The sequence below is a fragment of the Pseudopipra pipra genome, chromosome 2, assembly GCF_036250125.1.
Source record: "Pseudopipra pipra isolate bDixPip1 chromosome 2, bDixPip1.hap1, whole genome shotgun sequence".
In the NCBI taxonomy this organism is placed as follows: Eukaryota; Metazoa; Chordata; class Aves; order Passeriformes; family Pipridae; genus Pseudopipra; species Pseudopipra pipra.
In genome coordinates this window covers 46,537,000-46,558,873 of record NC_087550.1, presented here as the reverse complement: position 1 = coordinate 46,558,873, position 21,874 = coordinate 46,537,000, and the positions used below count along the sequence as shown (strand labels likewise).

General features: G+C 37.2%; 1 protein-coding gene across 2 annotated transcripts in view; it reads left to right on the top strand.

The window, feature by feature from the left end:
• Positions 1–21,874, top strand: part of MIPEP (mitochondrial intermediate peptidase) — a 72,387-nt gene that overhangs the window by 35,783 nt on the left and 14,730 nt on the right. For both annotated transcript variants that reach the window (XM_064645372.1, XM_064645370.1), the window contains exons 15-16: positions 3,979–4,053; positions 9,815–9,934. In XM_064645372.1, coding sequence (XP_064501442.1) covers positions 3,979–4,053; positions 9,815–9,934 — 195 coding nt within the window. The remainder of the gene's footprint in view (positions 1–3,978; positions 4,054–9,814; positions 9,935–21,874) is intronic.

The window sequence follows — 21,874 nt, the reverse complement described above, 5'->3', positions numbered from 1 at the left end:
AACTCTGATGCCTTTTTTACATGAAGCTATTGTGTATCAGTCTCCTGCAAGGATCTGCTTTCTGTGGAATATTTAAAGAACAGTGCTCTTTGGAACAAGGTGACTTTTGGTGATCGCTTTAAGATACGGCAGCAGAAAATTATTTGTATTTGTACAGACATTTCAAAAATGCCTCTTAAGTTGTGTAGTGTGTTACACTTCATTGAAGCTTTTTATCCAGTACTCAGCGTTCAGTGTATTTCAGTATTGTGGAAGGAGAATTATGTTTGCCTCCATTGAAAAGTTAGGAAAATATGTTGCTTAACTTCTATTTTAATGGATACTGTCTGAGAAATTTGCTCTGTAAATATTTTTTTTTTCTGCAACAAAGCAACCATTTCTGTAGAATTGATTGCACTGATCTTGTTGAAACCTGGGAGTTAAGTGTACCCAGATCAGGAGTGTTCATCATTTATATGTTTGAGTCCACATACTGAAATATTGCTTTCTGGTGTTCTCTGTAAAGTTCATGTAGTGTTTAAACAGCATGGAGTTAATCTGACTGCATATGAGTTTAGAGAATGAGCTTCACTAAAACATCTGAAAGAGATTTGTGGAACATTATTTATGGCTTTATATTTTCAAAATGACTTAACAAATCTAAACCATGTTTAGTTTCAGTGCAAAAGCTAAGAACCAGACGCTGTGTCCCATTTGGCATTTCCATAAACTTCTTCTGTTTATTGGTGGTGAAATCTTCCTCTTTCAGAGAGCAATTGAGAGAAGTTTGATGTAGAAATTCAGTCTTGAAGGGGGCAAGAATGGATTATGCTGGAAGATGAGAAGAAGAGCCTGAAACTGCTCTGTGGCTTTTGAGGGCTTTAGATGGCTTCCTTTTAATTGCTTTTTGAAAATTTTGGAATGGATTTTTAAGCCATTATCCAACATATATAAATCTGCTTTTGCTTATACTGGTTCATCTAAGCTGATTTTAAGAACCTAATATCGGATTTCTGTGTCTGCCATTTAAATATGAATAGATTGAAGTAATCTTTTATCTTCTTGAAATTTAGTGATTGTTATACTAATTAGTTTTATCTGTTGTGTATATGTTACAAAGTACTTTGAGTAGAAAATCCCACCTTTCTTACAACTTCGCAGAGATCTTTTTAGGGCTTATTTTCTCTGCTTTTTCCCTGATTAATTTTTTGTTGTGCAAATAGGAAATTCAATCTTTGGTTTTTTCCTCCATTTTTTTAGCTATTTGAAAGAAAATGAGTCCACTTCACCCCCTTTTCAAGGGGAAGTAAGGAAGGTGGATGAAAAAGTTAAAATGTGAAATTTGTAAAACCATTTAATCCAAATGTTGTTTTGTATGAGAATTTGTATGAGAAGTTCTTCTTATGAATTAAGAGACTGAGCTTTTCTGTGTGAGAAGGATCTTTTCTGCCACAACTACACCAACGTAGCTCTGCTGGACGTTGACAGAAGGAAGGCTTTCTACCGACCCAGCCTGTGGCAGAGGCCATGCAGATAATTTGAAAAAGCATCCTTCTTTTGGCATTGCTGCATCTACGTTTTTGCGGGTAGACTTCAGGTTGTGTAATTTTTAACACTCCTACTGAACATAATTACGTCAGAGAAACTTGTTAGTGTAGTCTGAGCTTATGATTGCCATTGCTATAAAAGCCAATTGTAGAAGGACTTGTCCTTGATGATCCACACTTAAGATTGTTGCTTATGCTTATGGGAAGAGGAGGGAGGGAAGAGGTGTTTTGGTTATTAAAACATGTGGACTGTTGAAAACTGTATTTCAGTAGCATTGCAGAAAAAAAATTGGTTGGCAGGCTTTCAAAGATGAGGATGCATTCAACATTTAGATGTAGATCATGAGGATGTGGTCCAAAGTATCTTGAAGTTTACAGAAAGCTTGTGTCTGCTTTCTGTCCATTTTTGATGGTTGTGTTGTTAAATACTGAGGAGTGACAAAGCTTGTGAGCTCTTCTGGCAAAAGGAGCAAGTCTTTTGAATTTAGTTGTAAAACCTGGCCAGTACAAAAATGTTTGTTTCAAGAAAGTTGCAAGCCTACTTTTCCTTCCATCTTAAAGATAACTCAAAACAGAAAATCCTTGAGATAAAAAAAAGGAATAGAGGGGACTGCGTTAATTAGTTACTAAAGTTGAATTAGTCAGGTAAGCTCATGAGTCAAACCATACCGAAGTGAGGTCTGCTAAAGCAGACAATCTGGTGCATGGGTACCATTCTGTAGCACTGTGTTTGTTTGTTTAATTTCATTTGTGAAGTGCACAGATATGTGGTAGGTCTGAGCTAAATCATTTTAAGCTTGTGTGTCTTTGGAGGCTCTCTTTAACAAAGGCCAGCATTTCAGCTGTTCAAATTTGAACTGAGTTCATTTTTCACAGAGATGGAATTACAAGGACAGTATTGTATTAGCATGATTACAAAAGTAAGCCCACAGATAGTTAACAATTGTAATGTATTGCAGTTACTACAAAACAGTAAGGAGTTAAGAGTGCTTTGGGACACAGGGAATTCTGTTCTTTTAGCTACCATGAAAAACATGCTGAAAAATTCATTCCAAGATCTTCAGAAGAGAAGGATGGAAAAGTGGAATGCAAAGTAAAGGATATAGTATTTAGATTTAAAAAATTGAATGGTTATTCAATTAAAAGAGTTGTAGCCAAAGCTCTGTGAAGGCTGTCTTTCTTTCGGAAGGAGGATGACTGTTGCATTCTGGTTTTATCCAAGAGCTCATCTTTTAGGATAAGTAAAATACTCATGCTGATTTTTTTTTTTCCTTCACTCAGCTGCTTATCAATAAGCTGTGTGAGATTGTAATGAAGCAAGGAGGAAGAGTTTCTGTTGCCTGAAACAGTACATCTTCCCGAGTTCAAGACCTCAGCGTATCTGTGCATGACATTCACAGAAACATACCTTAGAGAACAGTAGTGATCTTTGAAAAACTCTATGGAGTAAAATTTTGTTTCCCTGAAATCTTAAGTATTAAGATCCCAAAGGTGTTTCAGGGAAAAATAAATGATCTCTGTATCATTCTTTCAATTTAATCTAATTTTTTTTGTATTTGTGAAGGGTAACATTGACCCAACAAGGATATACTGCAGGACAGGCTTCATGTTTGTTCATTCATTTTTGTGTGTTGAAATTTAAAAGCTGTGCACATATATGACAGGCAAAATAGTGGATGTTGTTCTATACCATTCTTGGCCCAGCTAACTTTTGACTTGGAGAAGAGGTTAAAAGCGTTGGCAAGTATTGCATAAACAGCCATGCAACTTGATAGTTTTTCTTACCTGCTTCAAGTTCCAGATTCCACAGAGTTAATTCATAATATTTTCTTCACTTATGTGTAAATTCTCTGAGCTGGATTTTTTATTCTGTGAACATTGTTTGTCTTGAAGTCATATAATTTGCACCGAATCTAAACATATGGCTCTGCCATATCTATAGACTTTCTTGTATTATTTCTTAAACACTGTAACACACTATAAAAAGCATAGGTATGATTTTAGAGTCCGGTTTAATAGTGAGCATCCATATTACATTGTACAACTTGTAGTACCTTTCTTAATATTTTAGCAAGACCCTAGTCATTTTATCCCTATTTAATTCATTTGGTTAAGACAGAGTGATCTGGGAGGGCTTTAACTGCTCCAATCTGTTCTTTATCTCTAAAGATAGTAATAACATTTTTAACAGGCATATAAGGGAATATGACATCAATTTATAGAAAAACAGAGACACAGTGATTTCTCTATTGCTATGTAAATTACTGCTGATATCTTAATTGACTGTTTAATGCTTTGCTCCACAAATGAGATTTCCTTCCTCAATGCAAAGTACTTCAAATGTGGTTTTATTACCATCAAGTTTTTTTGTATCCTCAGCCTCTTCTAGTAATTACCATCCTGTTTAAAAATGTATAATAATTCTATGATCTGAATTTTTTTTTAATTCAAGCCACTACCCAAAAACATGGTGTCAAGACTGTGTGAGTCCAAAAAGGTGTGTGCTGCAGCTGATATGCAACTCCAGGTATGTTCTTTGCATTCTAGTTTCTATTCTCTATTCAGAACTTAAAGAACATATTTCAGTTCCTATGATTTTACCAAATTTTAATTTTAATGTAGACACATTATCTGTTTTTTTTCTTAATTGTCATGTTTGTTTTTCTGAATGTGTTCTGTGCTGTCTGCTTCAAGCTAAATGCCTAAATCTGTAGGAAAATATAATGAAACTCATGGCTTTGAAAATGTTTGCATTATCAGAATTCCCAAGTGTGTTTTAAGATTGAATTCTTGAATTAATGGAATCATTTACGGAGAACTTGAAGTAGAGGACATATTGGATACCTGAAATCATAAAAATGTCGCAGGACTGAGAGATACAGGCCACCTTAGAAAAATCAAACCGTCATGTTTATTTACTACAATGTGATTTGAGCTCCTTGTCTTCTGTAGCTGCACTATGAAAGTGACGATTTATCACATTGGAATTGCTGGCTGAGCTGTAAGCATGTAAGATTTCTCTCTCACAGTGTTAGGAGAACTAACTAAATTCATAAACCTTTATTTTCTCTGGGTAGGTGCGATTGATCAGTCATTCACATAAACAATCAGTGTTGCTGTTCTTCAAAGAAAGTAAGGGAAGTTAGGGTTCTGTCTAAAATGGGTATTTGGTCTTTTTCTGTCGTACAACAGCGATTCTCCGATGTGTACAGTAGCATTAGCATCCAGTCAAGGGTTTTTACAGTGCGAGTTTGGCTGCATTTAGTGTGCTAGAAGTTTCTGCTGTGTGATTTTTGTGATTTTGTTTTCTTCTTTGTTTTGCCTTAAGTCAGAAGCATATAAGTTTTCCTTTTACAGTTAACCTGGTGTTTAGGTGAGATAACTCTGCTAGTACCTTAGTAAAGTTTAGTTATTATTTTTGAGATGTAGAAAGAAACAAATTTAAAGATCAGATTTTTGTAATTTTTCGCTTTGAGGAGTTCCCAAATGATCACAACCCTGTCTACAAGCATGAGTTGCAGTGGTTAACTGAAGTTGATCTAAAATTAAAACTCAATTAAATATTGGCAGTTTGCTCTGTGCAGTTATTTGAAGGAATTTAAAATTAATCAGAAGTCTGGAGTGTGGACCTGTAAATTGTACACACGTCAGTTACACTAATCAAAGCCAGACTGAACACTGTTTTCAATGTATACATGTATTTTTCATTGGTTAAACCTAATGGACTTTTGAATTATGCTTTCAGTGCAGTGCTGGCTGTCAGCAGCCAGGGTTGACTGAGCAAGTGTCAACAAGAAGGGTGCTGTCTGTGGCTATACCTCTGTGACATGCAAATATAACTGCACCCTCTCTGCAGGTCTGATTTTGAAATGCACACTCCTGGCTTTGGAAGATTCTCATAGAGATATCTGATAATCTAGAAAGAATGTGGGCAAGAATATAAATAGTTCATATAGGACGTTTTTATTGGGGGGCAGAAAAATTCTAGATGGAAATAAAATTTGTGCTGCGAATGCTTAATTGTGAACCTATATTCATGAGTGCACAATGCATGTGTGGATTAGTAACCACCAAAGTGATGATCAAGTCCTTTCACATGTGCCCATTCTTTCCTGGTGTGTCCACCCATAACAGCTATTTATAGATCTGACAGATTTCCTTTCAGCTTTTAATATGTATTTGCCATAATCTTGTCAAGGTTTGAGACCAAATTGGCAGTGTGGAGGCTAAATGGGCTTGTATACCAAGAACACTGTAAGTCGCAGATATATTCCCAAGTGACATGGCCTCCCTGTCCTGCGGTGCGACAGATGGCAAATTCCAAAAGGAGAGGTCATCGCATCAATTGCTCGTGTTGGGCTGTGCAGTCCCCCTGCTGCTGTTGGCCCTCAACTGCTTTTGGGGCCCCTGTAGGGTCTGTCCTGGAGTGACTCCACACCCCATGACTTAAGAACTGGGGAGAGAACATCCACTTCTGGTGGGCTCAAATTCCTATGGGTGCCTAATGATTGACTGGTGCTGGCAGTGATGCAGTGATTAAGCAGGCTGCTTGCCCTCAAATTACTCTTGTGCAACTAATGTTCAACCCGTTTCAACTCATGCCAGATGACCACAATGCCACACTGAATAGTATTATTCATTTCCTACTTTCAGCACTATGTTTTTGAAGATTCCAAATATAAAACCTGCAGAAGTGTGCACTCATTTCAAAGAAACAGATGGCAGGGCTGTTCTGTTTATTAATTCAGAAAAAATGTCCCAGAGAAGTTGACTGCATGGAGATATAAAACTAATATGTTCCTTTGTAGAAGTAAATACTGTTACTCATACAGATTTAGAGGTATAATAATTGAAGAAAAATACCTTGTAGTCTGCGGTTGCCGAAGTATATATGTGCTAACTAGTGTATATACCTGAAAAAACTGTGAATGATGATTCTAATACCTTTCCTTCAGACTTCGCAAAGACTATATTCTATCTTGATGACTAGATGCTATGTAAGCCATATTTGACCTTTAAAAGAAGGAAAAATGCTAAAAAATATTCCAGCACTACAGAAAACACCTGAAGGTTCTTTTGTGATCTGTTGAGAAAATAAGTCTATTGGCATGTGAAAGTAAGAAATGCTGCTGCTTTTTCTTAACTATGATACCTCTGAATTTTCCTTTAGGTCATGTAATCAGTTACTCAGGAGGAAAGATAGGAGAGTTCACGCATCTTCTCCTAAGGCTTTTGCCAGGCAGATTGAGTCCCAGAGTCTTTCAGTCAGTAGTAACTTCACTGGAAAATGCATAAGTGTTCACATATAAACGCTATTAAGCAGACAAGGAGCTAGAAAGAATTGGAATCAAGTGAAACTAATAAATATCAATGTAAGTGCAAAATAGAGAGACAGTATGAAGAGAGATAACTATTTGATGGCCTTTTCATATTTTTAGGTCTTTTGAGAAACATGTTTTACTGAAATTAGAAATCATCTTCTAGCTACTGCTTAATATTAAGTATTAGCTTGCTCCTCAGCAATATCACCTAAAATCCTGTGGTCCTGGGATGTGTCTCCCTTTCCCATTTCAAAGGCCTGTGTAAACACACAGGGCTGTGGTTTGTAGATGGGAATGTTTATGGGTAGAAAGTTCATCCAAGTTTATTTCCAGGCATGGGGTTTTTTTAACTGTGCTGTCCAGGTGGTCTGGCTCATAGCTTTCTTCTCACACTCTGCATGTGCCAGGATCAAGGGAAAGCTTATAGCTGACTTCAGTGACTCATTTCCCTATCACCACATTGCTCTTTAGGCAGTCCATTTCACTGGCCTTCAGCTGACATTTCCTCACTTCATAGCTGTGAGTTGAGTTCCGCCTTTGACCGCAAACTACTTGACCCTCAGTTTTACTTTAGAGAAGGTCCACTGCAGTGCAGTCCGTTCCCTCTTGTGAGGAACGCTGAGGAGTAACTGCAAACTGGTCCTAACAAAGCTGAGAGATAGATAAAAGAGAATAAAGGTTGTGCTGAAGCTGAATGCTAAAATCTGTTGTGGGATGCTGAGGTTCCTGTTTGGTTTGGGTTTTTTAGAGAGGAGAGGGAAGTCAATGTGAAATAACTCCTGCAGAGTCACAAAGGCCTAGGGTAACAGGAGAAAGTGAGCTTTCTAGGACTGTTACATCATGTAATTTTTGGGTCTATTCATGTTACTTGATGTTGGTCATATTCTCAGTCACCCTTGCTACCATAAATGCTGTAGCTTTTGTTAAACTATGTTGAATAGGATTCTAGAGACCAGCTCTGAGAATGAGAAGTATTAGCAAAGGCATCGTAAAACCTCTTTCTCTTCTAAGATAAGAGTAAAAAATATTATAGTTTTTACAGTCCAGTCTAGGTTTATCTTTAGATTTTTAGTTTTTCACATTATCAATATAATGATGGAAAATTTAAAAAGACCCCTGCAAAATTTTAGTTTCAAAAAATAAAGTACTCATTATTGTTTGCCATTTGGTGTTGCATCTTCATGGAGTTATCCTCTGAGCAGATAACTTGCTGCCTACTCTGGGTTTGTAGAGGAGCGATGTCTTCTTCAGTGTTGCTATGTAGGACACAAAACTTGCAGTGCCACTAATGGGTGATTATGCAAGTTTAGTCTTACTGACCTCTTTTTTCCTCATTAGCCATGTAGGAAGCAAGCAGAAAATCCAGTAGCTCCTGCAAGTCACAGCTTATTCACCCCTCTCCTTATAATCCTCTTTTTTTTTTGGAAAAAAAAAATCAATTTTCACATTTATCATTTGGCAAGAGACACTGTCAAAGGATTTATCCAGGTTCTGTATGTTAAAAGGCAGCTTATTCAGACAGAAGGAATATGGTCCTCTAGAAACAGTCCCAATTTTGGTGAAAATACATTTTGCATCCAGAGCAAATAAAATACATGCTGAATTTGGATAAATTATTGAAGAGTTCAGAATGGTTTGTACCCGAATTTCATAATAAAGAATCTTTTCAGAGGTTGAGGGGCTTGTGTTACTCAGATCACATAAAACATCCAAACGACTTCTTCTCCATAAAATTTCATGGTTATAATTCCTGGAACAGTGTATTTATGTCACTGGGGATGGCATTGCAGTGGCCCTGGGAGTGTGACTGGGCCTGAGTCTCTAGCTAATTATTTGCTTCATTCCTTGCACAAAAGCTTTTTGAGGCTCCCTACTGTCAATTTTCCTATGAAGTGGGACTACCACAGGATGGCCTGAACTGAACTCTTCCCTTAAATCCATCAGACTTCTTAGAAATATCTGGTGTTGCACAGCAGTGGGTGTCCTCTTTTTCTGTCTTTCCTGCACTTCCACAGAATAGGAAGTCTTCATGTTAAAAAAGAAAAAAAGCTGCAATTATTTTCAGTGATGGCACACACAGAGCCTTAGCACTGTCTTCTGTCCATGTCTGTTTTATGTTTGCTGTTTAAGTGCCAAATACTCTGCTTTGCTGTTTTTGCTTGAAAAGTCTTTTTCTCGTGCTGCTGTCCCAATCTCTAGACACCTCAGTAATTTAGTCTTGCGCCTGTGTTCTGTTGTAGCTCACATGCTTCTACATGAAAATTGCCTATGAAGCAGCTCTTACTTCTGGCAAAGTACCCTCCTGGTGCAGTGTGATCTCAGGCTAAGCTTGCACTCTAGCAGCTTATTGCTCTGATGGTGAGAGCTAAAATAAAAGCAAAAATCTGCCTTAGTACTACATTGTTCAAAGGCTCTAGCAGAAACTCTGTAGCATCAGCAGCTCCTAAAAGCATGGTGCTTTTAGGCCAAAGGTTGGACTTCATCATCATGAGGTCTTTTCCAACCTCAATGATTCTGTTATTGTATAATTCTTATGTTCACTGCCCAGGCTGTAACTTGCCCCTGCAGGTGTGAAGTGTTCTCATGGCTGCATGCACACATCTTGAAATAGTTTATTTTGCTCTGTCCACTCAAATAACTTTAAAATAAATAACTTAAATTTTTTTTTTTTTTTTAAATTAAATATCTTTAAAAATACTCTTTTTGAGAAGGGAAATTGCTGGACGGCTTTAGGGACAGGTCCTAATTTATTTAAAAATGCGGTCATGATGGTGGTGGTTGGTGTCATCCAAAAACCTGCTTCTCTCCTTGTGCATTATACTAAAAATAGAAGATTTACAAAACCATGTGAATTTAAACTCTTTCCTCTCCCTAGTCCATCTCTCACATTCTTTTCTATTTGTCTTTTTTGGTTTTTCAAATGCCAACACTATGTACCGAAGACAAATATGTATTTTATTTCTTCAGGTATTTTATGCTGTCTTGGACCAAATCTACCATGGTAAACACCCTCTAAAAAAGTCAACTACGGAAATTTTAAAGGAGACACAGGAGAAGGTTTATGGTTTGCCGTATGTACCCAATACAGTAAGTAGAAACAGAATAACTGTGTGAACTACCTTTTCTTTGATAGCATATTAATACCCCTACCTATCCCTGACCCTTGCCCCACACACTCACATGCTTCTTGTTGTATTGTTATATTGAAAGTTTTCTTTCTTTTAGTCACTTTATTCAGAGAGTATGGTATTGGAAATTTTCAGCTAAAAATCAATATTTAGGTAATGTACTTGTTTTTGTACATGTGTAGCCTTGTCACGGTGAACTTCACTACTTTGCCTTTTATTTTCTTACTAAGGCACTGGAAACAATATACTGGAAAGAGAGCTTATTCCAGCTTTTCAAAGGGCTGTTTATAAAAGGCAACAAAACACTGTGCTGCATGTTGGTGTTTGTATGCTGTCAGTGTCAGCATGAGAGTAAGTCTGACTTGGAAGTGAGTTTTTCTCACTGTGTTGGTGTGACCTTTGTCATGTCATTTTTCCTTTCATATGGTATCTGAAAGTGTAAAAGCCTTGAGTTCTGCTGAGGTATGTAATTTTGGTCTTCATCATGAATAGTCATGCATTTGTTCTGTACTTCATGTGGCAGCCAAAGGTGCAGTTTTCATAGATGATAATCACGGGATTTCCTGGTCTGTCTGAAGCTGAATTCCTCCCAGGAGCATGGCCCCCCAGTCACTCTTTGACAGTTTGCTCAGAATACCCAAATGCCTTTTCTCTTTCTGCTTCTCAGAAAATGTACTTTTCTCCTTTGCAAAATGTGCCTTTCATTCTCTGAGAAGGGTGTTAGGAGATCCATTTCCTCATTGAAACTGTGTTGCCACTGCTGGCCTGGCAGAGCCACAGAAGCAGAAGTGAAGTATCTTCAGAGTAGGATGTCTGACTTCTTAGCATTTTTATAAGTGTTGTTTGACACTGTTCCTCCCCAGGTGTTAGTCATCTGGTGAATGGAACAGTTCTTGGCTTTGAAAGTTAGCCTATGTTTTTTGTTCATTTAAAATTATTTTAATTTAGCTGTTACCTTCAAAAGATTGTAATATCTTGTAGTGAGGCTATGATTATTATGAAGTGGGACAGCAAGTTTTGGCCTGGAACTTTATCCTAGCAAAATGTACTGTAAACTTTTGAGTTGTCAGAAAGCTTGTGTTTATTTATTGAATGTAGAATTAGTGTCAAGAACCAGTCAAGAACTGTAATACAGTTTAAATTTCAGTAAAACATAGTGAAAAATTGCATTAGAATAACATTGGTGCTCTGTTGAGTAATTAATGTCTGTAATTTGTCTTGCTGTTCTTTTTTGTTCTTTCTTCCAAACTTAAGATATGCTTGCAGTTTAACTTGTAGTTCAGGTAAAAAAATAAAAGCCTTGAAAGTGAAAGTTGGAGTTTTTAAGCAAAGAGAATATATTTCTTCCTTTCATTTGATTTCAGAGGTAGACATTGAAATACAGCAAGAGAGACCAGTTTTTATTTTCTACCATTTGTCTAGGTACATAGATAGCTGGCAGAGAAAAGAAAGTATTTTGATTATTTTTTTTAATTTGTTCTCTATACATTTAGATTCAGCTATGAATTGCTATGTCAGGCTTGTATATGTTAAGTTAATCACGTTGGGTAAAAGTAGTTCTTCCTTAGTGAAGATCTTAACTGCATTAATGTGATTTTTCTGTAGTAGCACTATCTGTCAGGGCTGCAAGCATCCATTATTATCTCTTTCTGATGAACCTTAATTCCCTCTTACTGCTCTTGACAGGCAAGTAAACTTAGTAAATATCCTCTGAATGTGCTTGGGCTTCAATCTTACTGGGCAGATTCATTTACTGAAGTAGATCCACAGCATATATCTTCAGCAGATGAATTCCTGTCATTCTGGGGCACAAGCTCAGATAATAGGACAATTTGCATGCATCTTTTTGTTACAGTACTTTCAAAATGAGACATATAAACTTCACCTGATAAGTAAATGCTGATGTGCCTGTGTGGTGATACCTATTTAAGGTAAACCTAAGCATCATCCTCATCAAATATTATGTGTTATGTGCCAACAGTAGGAGGGATAGTGCAAAAACAGTTGAAGTCTTCCTGTTGAAGTCTGTATTTAAATAGGTTTTACAGGCATTGGGATTGGCATTGCAGGCAGTAGTATTTACATTGGCTGTGTTGATATGGATAGTCAGAAGCTGGTGCCACATGCAAGGCAGAAAGGCAGTCAGATAGAAGCAAAGAGAAACAGCACTCCACAAGACTTTGTTTTTCTAAATAATGCAAATCTCAATTCCTGTCTGACCATTGCTTATCTGTTCAGAAGTACACAGGGTTTACTGCTGTCTCCTGGATGACAAAATTCCACTGGGATTTCATTGCTCTATTACGGAGTCTGGAAGCTTACGATTGCCAGGCAGGGGGCAAGGAAATGTATCTGCCTGTTTTTGTAGTGTCTGGCAGTTTTGCTGCCAGAGGAGATTTGTGTTACTGAGTTTGGAAAATGAATAGAAATTTTGCACAGATTGAATTCTTGAGTACTTGCGATACCTTTAAAAAGCAATCAGTCTTCCTTTTGACTCTAAGAAAGCAAGATAAACCAAATAATAATGCCCACACTTTTTCTAGCCACTTTTTCCTGAATGTACTTGGTGTCAAAATTTGTGTACTGTGGGGAATTCAGTACTCTGCTTTTGTTCCAAACTTTTCTTCAAATCATAGCTTATTTCTCATCTCTTGTGAAGTCAGTTTTCATTTACTATGGCCTGCCTTGTAGTTGATAACACTGTCTGCTTTTAGAGTGTCTCCCCATGTCTTTTCTACCTTTGTCTCCAGGAGGGCCAGAGAGGCTTTTAAAAATTGGGTATTGGGTGACCCTTTGATCAACCTGAGACTTGATCAAAGTTTCTCCCCATGAGCTGTTGCTTAGTCCCCTCCTGTCCCCCAAGTTCAGACTTGAAAACTACTTTCCTTTGAGACAGTCATCAAAACTTAGTGATATGCCATTGTTAGTACTGCGCCAAGCATAATAATTCCTATCTCCTGCTGTGGGTTTTGGTTCAATATTGTAACAAAAAATGACATATAGGGTAAACAGGCTCTGCAATGATAGTGGAGTTTGCAGCCTCCTGCAGTTATAGGAAAGAGCTCTCAGTAATGAAGTGAACACCAGCTGCCCAAGTCATCATACCTTTGAGAATTAGTTTGAAATATTGATTCTTATGTTCAGAAAATTATTATGGACTTACATATTAATTAGCTGTCCATTGTAGTAACCTTTTCTGATGTGGAAGTTTGGTGAGAGATGCTGGTTTGACTTGTGACTGGGAAGAAAAATGGTTTTGAAGGGTGAGTCACTGTGAACCTGGGTTCTTTCTTAGATCGCTTCTAAATTGTGTTGCATTTTTTAAAATTACATGATCTTCCGAAGCCGAAGCCTTTTCTTCCAGAAACAGATGAATTTCTTGTGTGGTACTTGAATATGAAGTACAGTATTGGAATTAACCCACACACATCATTATAATTACGTTTGATAGGAGGCAACGCGTTGGTATGTAGGGAGCCTTTGATATTTTTTGGATCACTGAATAATTTGCTATATACCTTCTTGCTTTCACATATAAAAATACATATTAGTTCAGAAGAACCACCATTACTGATGTCATAAAATGTGCATCAGGTTACGGGTTTAATTATGGTTATATACTTTTGTCCAGAGTACAGGTTTCTTTGAGAGCATGAAAAGTTCTTAATGGCCTATGGTTGATAGTGTTTGGAGAAACCAAAACACCTGTGAGACCAAATATGTTAGCCAGCCAAGTTTGCCAACAGAAGACAAGGCAGGTATTGTAAGAGATGCCCTAGAGGGAAGAAATGTATGAAAAATAGTGTATCACCAATGTAGTTGTTAGTCGTCTTCTTCCTGCAGCTGGGGGGACTCTGCCCAGACAGAGATCCTGACCTTGGAAGGCTCCACCTAAGTCCTTGTCTTAACTTGCTGTGGTTGTGTCTGTCGTGTTCCTGACAAAGGGAATCAATGGATGAGATGCAACCTAACACTTGGATTACTTGCTTAGGGAGGCTGTTAGGCACTACAGGAAGATATAGCTTGCCGTGGGTGCCGAGAATACAAGGATTTCATTAACAGGGCACATGCAAAGACATCTGGGTGGTTGGTTGGCTGAAGAGGAGTTAGTGTCAATAGACAGCGAGAACTAGCTTTTCCTAGTTCAGAAAATTTTGCATCACACATGGTCGCCATGAGCCAAAGCTGCCTCTTTTATTGTTATTGAAGAACACCTGAGTGCAAAAGAGTAGCTGTATGCTTTTTTCCTTCTTAGGAGCCTTTACTTAGGAGTTTGAAGGTGACGTGACTTCATGCTTAGTTGTGTTAGGTAAGCTGGAGGCCACAAATAGAGACAGTGTGATTTCTGAAGTTCAGTTCTGTGCTAATCATGATCACTGTTGGTAGTGGTGCTGCAGTGAAGAGGAAAGTATGGTTTTAACAGGCTTATTCCTCAGCCTACTGAAGGCTGGCTGGCAGTTTTAAATATCTTGTTATAGAATCTGCCATCTGTGTCCTTGTGTCATCTGTTGTCTTTGGATTTCTTGTTAGGTTTTTGGAGTGACTACTGATGTGCAGTTATAACTCTGTTTCTGCATAAAATTTCATGTGAATATCAGTAAGATATATAAAAAGTGTAAATAGACTGAGCAAGCAATGAGGCAGCTGTCTTAAAATAAATAAGTGATAACCCTTAACCTCTGACAGTAAAAGTGGTTTTGAATTCTGAAAACTTTACTCAAGTGGTGCACATAAATCTTAAAATTATTGGTAAGGAATGCTAAGTAGTGGCTGCCTATTAAATTTTTAACTGTAATTTCATTTCATATTTACTTTATCTAAAACCTTCCTAAATTTGTTTTAGATTTATTAAGCTAAACTAATGTAACCTTAGAACCGAAGCAAAACAGAAAGCTAGGTTAAAGGAAATGTAAAAAGAACAGCTAAAAGTAGAATTGGTGCTGTTGGCAAAAAGCTTTTGAAAAAAAAATAGTGGGTGGTGGATGAGGGTACAAAATTTTTGGTGGTAATCAATAAGATGCTCAAAAGAACTGAGCATGAGAAAAAGCCTGTACGTTTGAATATTTGAGAAAAGAGGTTATTAGAAAAGTAGAAGCCATATAAAACTGTGAAAAACAGAATACAGGATAAGTGCTAATGAGCCAAAAGTCAAACTGTGGAAATTTCAAGCAGCTTAGAAACCAAAACCAGTCATAATGATTAAAAACAGTGCATCAGAAAGAGGAAGGCTGCCAGGTATTTTCTGGAACTGGAACATAACTAAGTATGATGATTCAAAAGACATTATGTAGTTATCCAAGAGACTGAACCAAAGATACAAACTATCCTGATGCCCTTTAAAACTTTATTAAGATAATAAAAAATAGAAATTGTTATATGACTGGAGATAATTACTTAAAGAATGCAAGAATTCAGAACAAAAAAGGCTAGAAATGCTGAGTTGTAAAGTGCAAGTAGAGCAGGTAATAAAGTTCCGTAATTACTGAAGAAGCAAGAGCAGAGTGGGAGAAAGAACAATAAATGTCAGAAAAAGCAGTAATATTCTATACCTCTGCCTCTGTGTTTTTTGAAAAATAAGTGGATTTTGGTTAGATAGGTAATACATATAATATTTGAGATGGGTAGAAAAAGAACTGAGATTAAGAAATGAAAAAGAGAGAATAACTAGATTAGATGTAGTCAGGTTGTCAGAATATTTAAGTTTGTCAAAGTAGTCAGTGACCTGGAAGAATTATCACTCACAAACTCCTGAAAAATTGGTAGTGCTATCATGATAACTACTCTTATGAAAGCAGAAGAACTGTAGACTAATTGTTTGGATTTTGTCAGTCAAGAAGTAGTAGAACCAATTATTAAGCAGCTCATAAGTACAATGAGAGCTCAAAGGTACAAATGAGAACAGTCAACTGAGCAAAATAACCCCGCTTTTGTTAAGAACCACCTGAGATGAGAAGAATCCTCCTTCTTCTTAAGACATTGCTTGACCTTCGAAACAGGAAGGAAGTGGCTGATAGGATGACTCTAGACTTAGCAAGCTTTCTGACACTTGTAACTCATAATTGTCCAAGCAAACTGTGAATTTACGGCTGAGTCAACACAAAGAAAACATGCTGGCAAAACAGGTGAAGGCTTAGTTTCAAACAGAGACATTTTAAGTAGAAGTCACCAGGAATCTGTCCGGGAATTACTGCAGTTCTGTGGTTTTGTTAATGATTTAGATATATTATATATTTATAATATATACATATTATACATAAATATACATTTATAATATTATAGAAGCTCCTTCAGTTGTATAATATTTATATAAGCCCCTTCAGCTGATAAATGTTGCAGAAATTTTGAAAAGTAGAATTTAAATGATCCAAAGAATTTGAATCACTGTGTTGTAAATCAACCAAACAGTGCAGAAGACCAGCTTGGCTGAACAGAGAAGTTCTGGTGAAGCTCAGGAGGAAAAAGAAACAGTATGATCTATGGAAGCAAGGTCAGGCTTTGCACCTTCCACTAGACTAGGTTTCTCAAAGCCCCATCCAACCTGGCCTTGAGCACCTCCAGGGATGGGGCATCCACAGCGTCTTTGGGCAACCTGTTCCAGTGCCCCACCATCCTCACAGTAAAGAATTTCTTCCTAATGTCCAATCTAAACCTCCCCTCTTTCAATTTAAAGTCATTCCCCCTGGTTCTATCACTCCCTGTCCTTGGGAAAAATCCCTCTCCAGCTTCTTTAGGCCCCTCTAGGTGTACTGGAAGGCTGCTGTAAGATCTCCCTGGAACCTTCTCTTCTCCAGGCCAAACAATGCCAGTTCTCTCAGCCTTTATGTGGGGAGAAGACACAAAAGGCCAAACCTCAATTAGAGTTGAAAGTGGCCAGCGTTGTTTCAGATAACAAGAAGAGCTTTTTAAAGTATGTTAGTAGCAAGAGGGGGTCTAAAGAGAACATTGGACCAATACTTGTTGAAGGTAGTCATCTGACTAACGGTGTGAAGAAAAAGCAGAGGCATTCAATGCATTTTTTTGCCTCAGTCTTTAATAATACTAATAGACCTCAGATGTCCCGGTTCTCGGAGTCAGAGGGCCATGAGTGCAGTTTTGGAAAGATAATATTTTTGGAAACATGAGGAAAGCTAACGGAATCTGATTTTTTTTGACTAATGAAGAGAAAATGCTGTGGTGAGAACCTTTATGAAAAAAATAATTGGAATTGAGACTGTGACTATTTGTTTCTTATTAATGAGCAGATAATAGGAGGGGGAAAATGGTATAATTTACAGCAAATGTTATTGTGGTTAGTACTCAATCTCTTAAACTCTTGTCAATTTTTCCCCTCATTTGTTGAAGAGGGAAACAGACACCCAGTAGATCTTGGATCACTCTTATAGGCACTGTTGTAGATCACGAAGACTGTTTTGTAGTAAAGGTGGAGAGCCTTCATAGAAGATTGCTTTTCCACTTTTTATCTGTCTTCAGTTACTTGAAGAAGTACTGATGTTGCTCATATTCCACTTTTTTGAGTGTTTTGAAGAGAGATGAAGTCATATGTTATTACTCAACCTCTTGAAGTTTGTGTAACCCCTTCAAGGTAATATTTTACGTTGCCATGTTGGAAACTACAGTTATTTACACAGAGTGCAAATCCCTGGATTAGTTTTCATATGAACCTTCTAAAAAGTATACTATGAAATCAAGTTGAAGAGTCTGGGTCTGAGGAAAAGATTAATAAAAGAGTGCACAGTGAACTCTGGGGAAGTGATAGTTCTATAAATAATTAATAGCTAAAAGCCATTTCAAAAAGACTGGTGCCCTGCTGAGGTCAGTATTAAAGTAGAGGCTGGGATTTCAAAAGCTCTTAAAGTCACCTTTCAATGTTTGTTTAGGTTTCTGTCTTTGTGGAGTTGAGTTCATTTTATGATAAAGAAAATGGTGATAGCAAATACTGTGAAGATTTGTTTTCCAGTGGTAACATGACACTATTCACTGGGCAACTATCTACAGGAGCAGAGTGTTTGCAAATACCATAAGATATGAAGCACTTTTAAGGAAATTCTTTTTGCAAGCATTAGTCCCATGAAACTCAAACATACATTAGCGATAGTATTTGCCATATTTACCGTGTAGTAGAGCATTTCATGGCACAGTGCAGGAAATAGTTGCATACATCTCCAGGTAACATTTTAAACATATTTAGATAGATCTTACATAGATTTATGTAATAATAATTTCAAATACCAATATATAAACAGAGATTGTTTAGTTTTATGTAGTTCTCTTTTCATGGTTCATATGTCCTTTTTTTCCCCTGGGATTGCAGTACTGGAGCTATATTTGATAGTGATATAACTGAATAGATCATTGCCATAAAGACAGGCTAGAGAGCCTGAAATTAAATGCTCTCTAAGTGCAGTGGGAGCTTGTCCTTCCTATGAAAAGCCTGCAGTCAAAACAGAAAAGAACGAGAGAGAGGAACTATTAGCACTCTCTCTTCACGAGAGGTGGCAGTTAGACTGAGAGGGGGGAAAAAAAGTAGTTTTAAATTTATATTGCAGCTTGTGGCAGATTCAGGATTAGAGTCATGATCCCTTATATCCCTGTCTGGAATGGCTCTAGCAAAAGATAGTAAATAACTGTTACTGTAGAAAAGTAGTGATTTCATCTTCCAGTGTTGGTACAGATAATTTACATGATTAAGTTGTACCGGCAAATGTATTTTGCAGTTACAACATTGCTTAAGATATTTCTCGGGTTTTGTAAGAGCTTATCTTAAGCAGCATTCATGATGTTTGTTTTAAAAGAATAGGTCAATACTTAAAATTAGATTTAATTGGAAAATTAGAATAAAAACTTTGGACTACAGTGTGAGTCTGTACCCAAAGTAAACGGTGGTGATCTGATTCTACTTACCTCAGGCTTATGAATTTTTAAATCTTAGTTAGTAATAGAAATTATTAATGGGTAATTGAAGGGAGGGTGTTGCCTGTTTATGTATATGTGTGTAGAATTACATGTTACAATGTGAAGGATTTGTTTGAAAATTGTTTGCATGTTTCTTGTATTTCACTTTAAAGACTAGTTAAAATACAGACAAGTAACATTGTCTCTTAACTTGTCCAAATATGATCAGTCAAAACACAAAAAAGAATCAATTTTCATATCTCTGTGTCTTTTAATCCAAATTTTAATCACTGCAAAGTAATGCAAATCATACATACAGATCTTTGATGTTGGTGTTCTTTGTTATCTCCCATGACCCCCTTCCCTTAGTCCCTTTGTGGGGAGGAGAGAACTGAGTAGAGAGTAAATAGTTTTAAATTATTTTATTATATGCAGCTCAAATTCATGAACAGTTTATAAATAAGAATTAAATATTTTTCTTTAAGCAATTTGAAGACCATATGGTACATATCTAAAATCACGTAAGTGGTTAATTGCATGTTAAATTCCTTTCCTCTTCCTTAGTTAAACAACTGCAAAAATATTTACATTCCCTGCTGTTCTAGATTTATTTATCATTTTATAATGAAAACACAGAAGTGTTATAAATTGAAATCTTAATCTCTTGCTTGACTCGCTTTCTAAAATGTCAACGGTGTCTCTGGTTTGGTTTACTTTGTGTTCTCTCCCACTCCTAAGAGAGAAATGCATGACACTGGAAAACTGAAGAATATTGACATTAAGCAAGTCAGAGGTGCAGCACAAGATGTGGTTTCTTGAAATTAGTTTTCTGTTATTCTAAACAAGATTAGAAACTGCAGGAAAGAAAGTGGCTCTTTATTGCATTTTATTATTATTGTGAAACTCCAGAAGGATGATGATGTAATTCTATAAAGCTTAAAGGGGTTCAGGGAAGAAATACAGAATGTAAGTTTACCAAGCAAGCTGCTGCATACCTGTGGAGACAGTTGTTTCTACAGTCAGTGAGTGCTCTAGCTTTTTCCCTGAGGGAGCTACTGGCACAAACAGTTTGCAAACTCTGCATTCCAGAACTCATTAAACTGTTTTTTCTAGTGAGAATGAGTTGAGGACATTTTCAAAGCACTCTGTAAACTTAACTAACAAATGAATATAATAAGGAAAAAAATTCTGTGTTTTGTTTCAGAACAAAAGAGTGAATTCTTTAAGCTGCAAAAAGTACGTGAGAAATCCTTGATTTGTTTCACGGAGTGAGTAGTTTAAATGGAAATGCGGCGGAATAAAATCTGCTGTGTGAAAATTTGGCTTCTCCAAAATAAGTGCATCCAGCAGTGGAGCTTGGTCTTTGGAGCCTGGCAGCCACAGCTTCTGGGCTGCTCCTGTCTTTGGAGCCTGGCAGCCCTGGGTTCTGCTAGCTGGGCTTCTGCTGGCAGTGCTGTGCTGCTTGCTCCTGTTGCTGTGTGGGGGCAAGAAAAAGAGAGGAGCCTTACCAGGAGGCTTCTCAGCTTGTCTCACTGCAGTCTCAGTTATTTTGGGAAAGGGAGCATAGGAATTATTCAGAGAAGGGCATTTAATTCGATTAGCACACTAATTCTAGAGTCAGTGTAATGAATGAATGAGACTGGAATTTTCTTTATGGGTTGTCTGGAAATCACTTGAGTATCTTCCTTAAATTTGAGAAAAGTGGTCTTAGAAGGAATATGAGTGTGAAGAGCTTGAAAACTGGAAGTGGAGTCAAAAAGTACAACCAGATCTCCTGGTTGTCAGATAACACATTTTTTCATTTGCTAATAGCACTTCTTCCCTCTGATAATTTAAAATGATGTCTGCACAGCTAGTACATCAGAACAGAAAGCTTTCTAAGCTAAATGTGGAGCATCCCTCAGATCTGCACCCCACAGTAAATTCACCAGTTTTCTGTGCTGAAAAGTGGCTTCACAGTTCTTGACCTGTGACCTGCAGTTCTTCATGTTCCACCTCCAGCTCCTGCTGTATGAGTGGCTGACACAGTGCCAAGAAAACATTGCCTGTGCTAACTTCGAGTGTGCTTGTTTGCATGCCAGAGTGGCGTTGTCCTGGATTTCCACTAGCCCTGATAAACCTTGGCCTCAGCAGAGGGAAATAGCCTGTACTGATTTGCATGCTAATCGCCATTCTCTTCTGGCTCCAAGTAACCAGAGCCTGGAGCTTCTCATGGCTCTCAGGAGTTTTCCACCCGTGCTGATAGCTAAATTCAAGAGCATTAGGAGCAATAATACCAAATTAGTGCCAGACACAGGGGTTCTCCACCCAGTAGCACCTGAAGGAGATAAACTGGCTGCTCCTCTATTGGGTTTCCTGCCAGAATAAGAATTTAATTAAGAGGGGGGAGGGCACCAGATATCATCTCCATCAAATATTGTTCTTCATGGCAACAATTCAGCAACTTGCTCATTGGTGTAATTACTGAAGCACACATTTTGTAATTAGAAGACTTAAATGACAAAAGTACTTTCCTTAATTTAGTGTTGGTTCTTTTCAGGTTCTCACTTGTGTTTTTTGTCTTCAGATGCAAAGCAAAATGGACATAAATATACTTTGAAGTACCTAAAGTCACAGCAGGAACTGTTGGAAGAGCATTTTGAAAAGTCCAAGCACTAGTCAAGAATTTCTGTAGGATTTTTTTTTCTTTCCAAAGGATGTAGTAGAATTTTATAGCACTGATTCCTATGTAATTAGTGGAGCCCCATGGAACAGTGTTTACTGTGCTCAAGCAAAAGCTAATTTCATTTATGTTAAGTTACCTATGGATTTTCTTTCAATTTTGCCTTTTTACCATCACATCTAAATTTTTGTTCTGTATAAAATGAACTGAATCTTACCCTAAGCATGTATCCTACAAGGACTTCAAAAAAATCCTGATAAGGTGTAAGAATAAAAAAGTATCAGTAAAGTGTTTTTATTTGCTGTATGATAGGATGGAAAGCCATTGCACATGTAATTTTGGAAA